The 11,001-nt window shown below is 40.9% G+C and overlaps 1 protein-coding gene across 3 annotated transcripts in view; it reads right to left on the bottom strand.

The window, feature by feature from the left end:
* Nucleotides 1-11,001, bottom strand: part of SEL1L (SEL1L adaptor subunit of ERAD E3 ubiquitin ligase) — a 54,691-nt gene that overhangs the window by 3,014 nt on the left and 40,676 nt on the right. For 2 of the 3 annotated variants that reach the window (XM_036429792.2, XM_036429800.2), the window contains 5 exons: nt 10,731-10,879; nt 9,451-9,616; nt 8,815-8,889; nt 7,127-7,299; nt 1,461-1,589 (listed from right to left, as the gene is read on the bottom strand). In XM_036429792.2, the coding sequence (XP_036285685.1) occupies nt 1,461-1,589; nt 7,127-7,299; nt 8,815-8,889; nt 9,451-9,616; nt 10,731-10,879 (692 nt within the window). The remainder of the gene's footprint in view (nt 1-1,460; nt 1,590-7,126; nt 7,300-8,814; nt 8,890-9,450; nt 9,617-10,730; nt 10,880-11,001) is intronic. The other variant, XR_006740452.1, reaches the window with a different exon arrangement.

Raw genomic sequence — 11,001 nt, 5'->3', positions numbered from 1 at the left:
GATTACAGGGCATTTTATTGTCTTTATATTTCTGTCTTAAAAAGAAAAAATATATATATTTTATTTTATTTATTTATTTTTTAAATATATTTTTATTGATTTTTTTACAGAGAGGAAGGGAGAGAGATAGAGAGCTAGAAACGTTGATGAGAGAGAAACATCGACCAGCTGCCTCTTGTACACCCCCTACCAGGGATGTGCCCGCAACCAATGTACATGCCCTTGACCGGAATCGAACCTGGGACTGTTCAGTCCGCAGACCGACGCTCTACCACTGAGCCAAACCGGCTTCAGCAAGAAAGAATATATTTTATTGCATGATCAAATCCTAGACTGTAATCAATAGTTTATTAGTCTTAAAATTGTTAGAGACAGGGTCTGGAACAGTCCTGGCAAAGAAATAGCACACTACCACACTGTTAGCTTTTAACTGAAGGAACAAAGATCTGTCAATTAGCAGGGGGGACAGTCCTGGCCCAGGCTGCCAAGCAATTATAAATTTGCCATTACAAATGCATAAGATACTGGTAGGACAGAGCTCAACATCTCAGTCCTCTGGAGCCCTATCCATGGGGCCCTCAGAAGCACGGGCTAGGGCTGCATGAGGGGTAAGTCAAACTTCTCTTTATGGATGCGGGAGCACCATGGACCACATTAATATCTGTGTAAAACAGGACGGAATCCATTCTGGCATCCATCGCTGAGATGAGGTATCCCCCTGTTCTGAAAGATGTTAACCAAAGATTGGCAACGCCATCCGTCCCCAGAATGAATTAAAGTTCAATAGCCCTTGTTTCTGCATATATATGAAGACTTTCAGAGTCCAATGCTGTACTAGTTAATCCATTATGAGGAACTCTGGGTACTGGAAACAAAATGCAAAACCGGAACTTAAGAGCAACACGTAAGTGTTGTTAACTAAAGTCGGCTGCTTGGAAGAGAATGGCTAACCCATTTCCTACATAGATTCTACCTTCAGCTTATTTAAATAGTTCAAGGTATTTTTAGAGAACAAATTCTGGTGGTGGTTTTAACATGTTTCACTACCACAAGAATCTGAAGTGCAACAGCCTGGGCAGGTTCTCAGGTTCTACTTCTTCTTCCTCCTTTTCTAAATTCTCTTTTTCTTAGGGAGGTCTGAGTCACTTGTAGGCAGATAGTCATCTGATTTAATGTTTACTGAATTTAGTTAACTACTGCTTCAAATTGCCATGGGTCAGTCTCAGTTTTCCCCCAAATCAGGAAACATTTGCATCAATGCAAAATGCTTTAGCACTGGGAACCACTTGTGATGCTGCCTGAAAACTATTAACAGCGCTGTGGCCACATCCATCCCTCACCAGATGAGGGCTGTGGGTACCTCGCAGGCTACTCCTCCCCTCTTCACCAACATTTAAAATACAAGTCTCTGGACTGAGGTCACAACATCTGTATTTAACTGAAAGGCGTGGACCACTTACGTTTGCTTCCCGTATGTACTGCAAGAAATAGACAACGCCCAATTTGCAGAGCGCTAGGAAGACTGGTACCTGTGCATCTGGGCTGGCTTCGGCTGCCATGTCATAAAAACGCTTTGCAAGGTGAATATCCTATAAGGTAAACCCAAATTCATTCTTGTTAAATTAAAAATAATTGTCTTTTAGTTTATACATTAGGAAAATTTATCTTATCTTTCCAGTTTCATTTTAAAATTTCCCTTACCTAAAGAAGAACCCACATTGTAATTGGATAATAGTTCTTTAATTACCTAACAGGTTAATTTAAAAAAATTTAATTGAAAAATTTTAAGACTTCATTCATGCTCCCCTCCAATCTGACATCCACTTGCAGTGTAGACTTTCAGAGGTAAATGCTGCACTGTCTTACAGCTGCACATTACACTGTTAATCTGGACACTTCCAGGGCTGACCTGTGAGCTGCTAGTTAATTCTGTCCTACTTAAACTTCAGCCAGCTCCAGGTAACAGTTTGGAGCAGTGAACTTCAAAATGGAGTAGACAGTCAAGATTTCCCAAAGGACACTGGCAGGGACGCTGTTAAGGCACATCCTGTGTCTCCCTGTCTTAGACAGATTTCTGTGAAGGACAAAGCAAGTCACAGGTAATTTTGGCACAGGTTGGAGTATTCAGATATATGTAGAATGGGATGGAGGGAAGTTGTGAAATTTTCATTTACCAACCTTACTTTCATACCTTGACTACTGTCAAAGGATATCAACCGCCTAGGAAAAAATTCCATGAGACATGGGAAAGAAAGGCTATGCATTAAAGATTACTTTCTCCCACATATCTAAATATAAACAATTGCTCTCGACTATTCCCCATATGTACCTTGTGTGTGTCACTAGTTGAGAAGAAGGGCACCTTGAAACAACTGTAATAGCGTGGTTAGTGTTTTTGATTTTTAAAAAAATATGTAACATTTTTTTGAACTGCCTTATTTTTCAAATTCATGGATCAAACTATTATATGTGACAACACAGACTATATGTGTTTGAGTAAATAGAGTTAATTAAATTGAAGTTATCAAATATATCAAATATATGAATTATTTATTTCAATTATAACCAATCCTTATCTTATTAATATTTAATATTTTTCTAGTTAACTAGATACTAATTAAATTTTAGTAGTAGGAATGTCTCTTTCATTTAAAAAATAAGAACAAAATGGGAAAAGGTCATTATGATGTCTTATAAAAATGAACGGATTTACTGTTATTTTTACATGTAATTATTCTTAAAAGTTGAATCCTAGAGTTTCTTCTCATCACTCTGATGCCTTTTATCACATTCCTTTTTTCTGTAAGAATTTAGATAAGTTATACATCCTATTACATTACATATTAAATGAGATGAGAAAAGCACACTGATTAGGTTCTTGTTTCCTAACCTATTATAAAAGTAATATCTGAGTTATATGACTTTAGTCTTAATTCCTAGGTGTATTTTATAAAGGTCACAACTTACATGTGATTTTTATATTAATCATCAAATATACAATTAGTATGCATTTCAATGGGAATACAGGACTAAAAATATGAATTCATGGAGAAAAGAAAAAGATGCAATATGCAATTAAAGAATTTACTACATATTTTTTTCAAATTAATAATGGGCATGTCAAATTATTTAGAGTAATTTAAATATTATATTAAAAATGATCTTTTTTAAAATAGCTAGAACTCAGACCCTTTGAAACTTATGTTGAAAATTTTTATTTATTTAATTTCAGAGAGGAAGGGAAAGGGAGACAGAAACATCAATGATGAGAAAGAATCATCAAATAGATGCCTCCTACACACCCCCACTGGAAATTGAGCCAGCAACCTGGTATGTGCCCTGACTGGGAACTGAAGCCTGACTTCCTGATTCACAGGTCTGCGCTCAACCACTGAACCATGCTGGCTGGACTATGATGTAAAAAAAAATTGTTGTTTAAATATATTTTATTGATTTTTTACCGAGAGAAAGGGAGAAGGATAGAGCTAGAAACATCAATGAGAGAGAAACACTGACCAGCTGCCTCCTGCACACCCCTAACCAGGAATGTGCCTGCAACCAAGGTACATGCCCTTGACTGGAATCGAACTCGAGACCTTTCAGTCTGCAGGCCGATATTCTATCCACTGAGCCAAACTAGTTTTGGCCTATGATGTAAAATTTATGTCAACTTAAAAATGCACAAGATGATATTAATTTTTCAAAAATTTATGTCAACTTAAAAATGCACAAGATGATATTAATTTTTCAAAAATTTTAAGGGTAGCCGAAACTGGTTTGGCTCAATGGATAGAGCGTCAGCTTGGGGACTGAATGGTCCCGGGTTTGATTCCGGTCAAGGGCATGTACCTTGGTTGCGGGCATATCCCCAGTAGGGGGTATGCAAGAGGCAGCTGATCGATGACTCTCTCTCATCGATGTTTCTAACTCTCTATCTCTCTCCCTTCCTCTCTGTACAAAATCAATAAAATATATTTTAAAAAAAATTTTAAGGGTACATGGGCAAAACTTAAGACCATGGGTCTAAAGACTGTTAGACTTCACTAGAAAGGCTTAAGAATCAGAAATAAGGGGAAGGGAGTGGAGGACTCACTGTGGTACAATGGAAACTAATCCTAATATATAAAAACCCAGGGTCTGTAATGACCAAAGGCTTGACCGACCAGAAGTCAGTCCTGCAGTCCTACTGTGAGCACAGCGACCCAGCACTGACTGCCCAGGGGCTGTGGATCAGGCCAGAGAGAAACCTGGAGAAGCAGGGTCTGATCCATAGCCTCCATGGCAGCTGTTCATCAGCTTTTGCCTCTCTCTTTCTCTCCAGGGCTTTGTGGGGGCTGCTGATCAGCCCCACTTCTCTGATCAGGCCCAGAGATAGGCCAGGAGACACTGAATGGCATAGAAACCGACCAATCAGAACCAAATCTGGGAGAACTGTGAGGAGCCAATGGCTGCCTAGGAGGCAGAGCTTTTGAGGCTGACTGGCATTAAAACCGACCAATCAGAACCAAATCTGGGTGAAGTGTGAGAAGCCAAAGGCTGCCTAGGAGGCAGAACTTTTGATGCTGACTGGCATAGGAACTGATCAATCAGAACCAAATCTGGGTGAAGTGCGAGGAAACAGTGGCTGTTGAGGAGGTAGAGCTTTTGACTGACAGGCATAGAAACTAATCTGGATGAATTTTGAAGGCAGAACCTAAAGTGGGGGGTGAGGAGGGGTTTTAAGGGCAACCGCTGTTTGGTGTAAGGTGTAAGAAATCAGTTCAATTTTTTTAATGACCGGTTTAGCAGTATAGTGCATATGGCTGGCTATCAGTCTACATATAAGGATTATGTATTTTTGTCTGCCAAGAGATCTCCTACTGCTGAAAAAGGCTTTCCCCCCTCATTTAAGCAATCCTATCCTATATAATCTATCTATACTACTAAAAGGATAATATGCTAATTAGGGTGGGCTGACCAGCCATCTTCCAACATTTGACTTCCTTCCTGACAAAGCCATGGTGGTGGGGGCTGAGGCAGAGAGGGCAGTTGGAGGTGAGATCATGCCAGCAGGGGAGGACAGTTGGGGGTGAGATCAGGCCTACAGGGGAGGGCAGTTACGGATGATCAGGCAGGCATGCAGGCAGAGGCAATTAGGGGTAATCAGGCAGGCAGGCAGAGAGGTTAGGGGCGATCAGGCAGGCAGGCAGGTGAGCGATTAGGAGCCAGTGGTCCCAGATTGGGAGAGGGATGTCTGACTGCCAGATCGTGCCTAAACCGGCAGTCGGACATCCCCTATGGGGTCCCTGATTGGAGAGGGTGCAGGCTGAGCTGAGGGAAACCACCCCCATGCATGAATTTCGTGAACTGGGCCACTAGTCCTATATAATAAAAGCTTAATATACTAAGTGTCCAGTCATCTGATCATCCATTCAACCAATCAAAGCATAATATACTAATGATGTGCTAAGGCTGCTCAATCGCTCACTATGACATGCACTGATCACCAGGGGGCAGACACCCTGCTGCTGGGGTCTGGCCGATGGCGACTGAGCAAGATGGGCCAGACACACCTTGGAGCCCTCTCTCAGTCCCTCTCCGGCCCTGATCATGTTCTAGTGGGGCCCTCAGCTTGGCCTGCAGCCTCTAGTAATACAGAACCCCCTCAGGGGATGTCAGAGAGCCCAATCCCTCAGGCCAGGCCGAGGGACCCCATTGGTGCACGTTTGTGCACCAGGCCTGTAGTATAAAATAATATTGAATGTAACAGTAATTAATAAAGCATTTTTTTAAATTGAAAAAAGAATCAGGAATAAATTTATCAATTGCAATCATCTTAATTCATTTCAAAATAATTTATAAGCAATAGAATTAGTCTGATTATGGTTGGATAGTTTCTCAAATGAGGAGTTATCTGAAGAAGCTGCACTGCCTTTCTGTTTTCATGAATCTGTTTTTGGCTTAATATTCTAAATATAAAAGTGTAGATATCAGCGGCCAGGCCCGGAGCAGCAGCTGCCAAGTCCAGAGCAACTAGGTCGGGAGCGGCAGTGACCAGATCCGGAGCAGCTGGTTGTGGAACGAACCAGAGCAACAGAGGCCAGGCCCGGAGCAGCCAGGCCCGGAACAGCTCGCTCCTCGCCTGCACCTGCCCCACGGCTGCTTCTCAGACATGGCTGGAAACTTTTGTGGGAACTTGAGGGTCTGCTGGGTCAAGTGATGAAGGCTTAGATCTGGATGTGTTGAGTTAGTGTAGTGCTGGGGCGTTGATCTGTGAGTGCCTTGGGTGGGGCCTGGATGAGGCTGGTTGACCTATTTGGAAATGTCTTTTGTGTGAAGTGTATCATTGGGCATGTGGAGGTATTATTGATATGAGAAAGTGCTAAGTAACTGGTTTACTCTCTGAAAAGGAATTTTCAGGGAAAGGGAGGGAGGAAGAGACTGAACATAAACTGTGGATGAGGACAATGGGGGATGGGGAGGGGGCGGAGGGTGGGATGGGAACCTGGTGGAGGGGGGAAGAAATGAGGAACCTTTGTAATAACATGAACAATAAAGATTGATTAAAAAAAAAAAAAGAGTGTAGATATCAATATGTGTGCATGCTGGATGATGAGAGAGATGGGGGGATGGGGGGGGGGCAATTTTGTGAAATACCGTATTTTTCGGACCATAAGACGCACCGGACCATAAGACGCACCAGTTTTTAGAGAAGGGAAATGAAGAAAAAAAGATTCTGAAACAAATAGTGTCCTAAAATATTTTATGTGCATTAAAACCCAACATCACAGTCATAAACACATGTAATCAACCCTGTAAAAGTAAACAGCAGCATTTAGAACCATTTTAGAGCCGGGCAAGCACACAGAGACCACACAGAGCCGGGCAAGTAAAAAAACGTTTTTTTAAAAAGTATATGTGTAGGCTATATTTGGACCATAAGACGCAGGGACTTTTCCCTCCCACTTCTGGGGGGAAAAAAGTGCGTCTTATGGTCCGAAAAATATGGTATTTCAAAATTGCCTCACAATTTAGTAGTATCTAAAATCTGAGCACATTCCAAAGAAAGCCTACTTTCTATAAAAACTCAGACCTTTCCCCCAAATCAGTTTGTATTATTCAGACATTAATTTGATGCGCTGCTTACCTGTTTAATGCCTAGTCCTTTCTCATGCATATATCCCAGATTAAACATAGCCTGTGCGCTGTGTTGTTGCTCAGATGCTAGACGATAATGAATAAACGCAGTCTCATAATCCACATCGGTGCCAAATCCATAGAAATGGTAGTCTCCAAGCTTAATTCTAGCCACAGTATAGCCTTAAACAAAAGTTAAATGCAAAATTGCCAATAAATAAAGTGTTTAAAACAGACCACACTGTTATTTCTCTTCCTGTTAACATGATTATATAAAACAGAATTTTAATTTGTAGTACACAAATTTTACAATCAACCCTTTAGCTAAGCTATAAATTCAGTAAAAATTAAAATTACAACTACTCTTCTGAAGAGAGCTTTGTAAGTCAAGGAGAGGTAGAATAAGGTAGGTGGCAACACTCCCCCCCGCCCATGTCTCCAATAATATTCTTTTTTTAAAAATACTTATTTTTATTGATTTCAGAAAGGAAGGGAAAGGGAGAGATAGAAACATCAATGATGAGAATCATTGATGGGCTTGCCTCCTGCACATCCCCTAGTGGGGACTGAGCCCACAACCTGGGCATGTGCCCTTGAACAGAATCAAACTTGGGACCCTTCAGTCCACAGGCTGATGTTCTTTATCCACTGGCCAAACCAGCTAGGGCTATTATTTTGTGTGTGTGTGTGTGTGTGTTTTTTTTAAAGTATTTTTTAAAAGAATATATTTTTATTCAGAGAGGAAGGGAGAAGGAGAGAGAGAGAGAGAGAAACATAAATGATGAGAAAGAATCATTAATCGGCTGCCTCCTGCACGCTTCCCACTGGGGATAGAGCCTACAACCCAGGCATGTGCCCTTGACCTGAATCGAACCCAGGACCATTCAGCCCACAGGCCAACGCTCTATCCACTGAGCCAAACCAGCTAGGCTCCAATAATATTCTTTAAAAGATCATGCTCTAGCCGAGACCGGTTTGGCTCAATGAATAGAGCGTCAGCTTGGGGACTGAAGGGTCCCGGGTTCGATTCCGGTCAAGGGCATGTACCTTGGTTGTGGGCATATCCCCAGTAGGGGGTGTGCAGGAGGCAGCTGATCGATGATTCTCTCATTGTTGTTTCTAACTCTCTATCTCTCTCCCTTCCTCTCTGTACAAAATCAATAAAATACATTTTTTTAAAAATAAAATAAAAAAATAAAAGATCATGCTCTATTCTATGATGTCATTTACATTTTAAAATTGTATAACTGGACCCTTGTTTATGCTTGAAGAAGGGATGATAGGCACACAATGTGGAGAGTAGTTTGTGAAAGACACAGTCAAATGAAAAATTGGAGAAAGGTTTAAACCTTTTCGGGTTTGTACTAATATTCTATTGTATATTCTATTCAATTTTCATTTACACAATATATGGGGTTCAAACTAAAAACCAGAGAGAAAACCATAGCATGACTTAAATGTCTGTAAAAACAACTTACAATTCCGTTTAGAAGCCCTGGGACTAGAATTTCAATTTTAAAAATAAATACCAATCACGAAGCTAACAAGTTAACCAATAGAATCTCTACTTAATTTTAAGGTGATAAATGACAGGTCTTAATTTTTATGGGAGATTTAAAAAAATACTCCCTAAAAAAACAAAATAAAGAGAGGTTTCTGGGTGCAACTTCTATCCTTTAGGATGAACCAACCGCTCACCTTGCGAGGCAGCCCTGTTCCAGTGCAGCAACGCTCTGGGGTAGGTTTCATTCTCACCTACAATGGTGGCTTCTCCTGCAGGGAAAGAGGTAACACAAACCAGGCAGTTAGGGAAAGGCTCTAGACTTTTAGGCTTCATTTTCAAGCTAGAATGAGTATGTGGAGCATAACTGAAATAAGAATTGGAATGTAACAAATAATAAATGGGAAATATATTGTATTAAAATTAAACAAGTACTAGAATAAAATACTGAGTTCCAAGGAATCACTGCATTTAGGACAACGTTACGTCCTGAAACAGGTTTTATCCACAGAACCAATGAGAATGAGTACTCCAGCCCACTCTGGGGATCTACATAAGCTGGAAAAACAATATTTTGTACCTGCTATATTGTAAAAATGTATTTGCTGAAAGCAGCAGCCAATTTTACAATGAATGTCAAATCTTATTTCTACTGTCAACTCTATAAAACTAAGTTGGATGGCTGAGAGATCTGAAGTAAAATAACTTAAACAAGAGGGACAAGTTCTATTTACAGCAACAAAGAACGTTCTTTCTGGCTTTTCCTTTTAGACAGGTAACCTGATGTGAGTCCTTGCATTGGGAACCCGGGGCAGCACTCCGATGAACCTTACTCTGGTCGAGGATGAAGGCGGCGTTGCTCTGTGCCACTTCGTAGCCCTGTTCGGCCAGCAGGAGGTACTGGATCACGGCCGCATTGTAGTCGCCGTCTTTATAGCTGTTATAGGCAGTCATAAGCCTCTCGGACCAGCGGCCCCGTTCACACACATTCTTAAACAACTGTGAGAACAGGAAAGAACAAAAGAACAAAAGAACAAAAGAATAAGAAAGATACGCTAGAAAATCATTTTTCACATTAGCCACGTGAGTGTTAAGCTCGCTCTTTCAATGTCTGGTAATTTTACTGAATATACTTAAAAGTCTGGGATATATATTTGAAGCTTTCACTTAATCTTTAGAATAGGTTATACAAATAATAGCATACAATTATATACCACTGACACTGGTCAGACAGACACTGTTCTACCCTGTTTCCCCGAAAATAAGACAGGGTCTTATATTAATTTTTTCTCCCAAAGTTGCAATAGGTCTTATTTTCAGGGGATGTCTTATCTTTCCATGCGCTAGGTCTTATTTTCGGAGGACGTCTAATTTTCGGGGAAACACGATAGTGATTTATATATAACATGTATATTAACTCCCTTACCCCTCCCCTGGAGTCCACTCTATAAGGTGAGTCCTATTAAAAGCTACATTTTACAAACAAGGAAACTGGATCAGAGGAAGCTTTAGAAACTTTGTAAGCATATATCAATGTCACCTGGAAGTGCCAATTAGGAGATATTAACACCCCCTTTTGTAACATTTATTTAGCATCCTAGCATACGCTTTTTTGACACTATGTCTCAGATACTGTCTTAGGTGTTAGAGACAGCAGACATAGTATCTCCCCTTATTAACACTGATTCTAATAGGAAGGGTAAATGAAATAAGTGTTATGGCCCCACACAGACCCAGTCTTCCCTTAATAAACCAGCAGGCTGAATCTGTTTCAACTCTAGAAGAAATCACACAAGAAAACAACAATTAAAACAGCAGACTTTCTGTCCGGCTGGTGTGGCTCAGTGGTTGAGTGTCAACCTATGAACCAGGAGGACACTGTTCGATTCCTGGTCAGGGCACATGCCCGGGTTGTGGGCTCAATCCCCTGTGTGGGGCTGCAGGAGGCAGCCGATCAATAATGCCTCTCATCGTTGATATTTCTTTCTCTCTCCCCCCTACTTCCTTCCTCTCTGAGATCAATAAAAATATATTAAACAAAAAAACAACAACAGTAGACTTTCCGACTGAGAAAATTAGTTTCCTGTACAGAAGTTGGTAGAAGAGCCCTCACCTCCACCGCATTGTGGCAGGATCGCATCACACCTGTGCCGCTGGCGTGCATCTGTGCGAGGTTATAGAAAGCCAAGATGTGGCCTCCCTGAGAAGCTAAGTTAAAATACTTCAAGGCCTGTTTATAATCCCTCTTGACTCCAATGCCATCTGTAAGGAAAATCACATGAAAGGTCAGGAACAGTCTCAAGTAAGATTCAGCTGGAACATCAGAGAAGTAAAGGAGTAAAATAAAATAAAATTCAGAATGGTTACTCAGGGAAAAATGTAAA

The sequence above is a fragment of the Pipistrellus kuhlii genome, unplaced genomic scaffold (genome assembly GCF_014108245.1).
Source record: "Pipistrellus kuhlii isolate mPipKuh1 unplaced genomic scaffold, mPipKuh1.p scaffold_m20_p_1, whole genome shotgun sequence".
NCBI lineage: Eukaryota > Metazoa > Chordata > Mammalia > Chiroptera > Vespertilionidae > Pipistrellus > Pipistrellus kuhlii.
The sequence above is the reverse complement of the archived record's forward strand: the minus strand, read 5'-3'. Positions and strand labels throughout refer to the sequence as shown.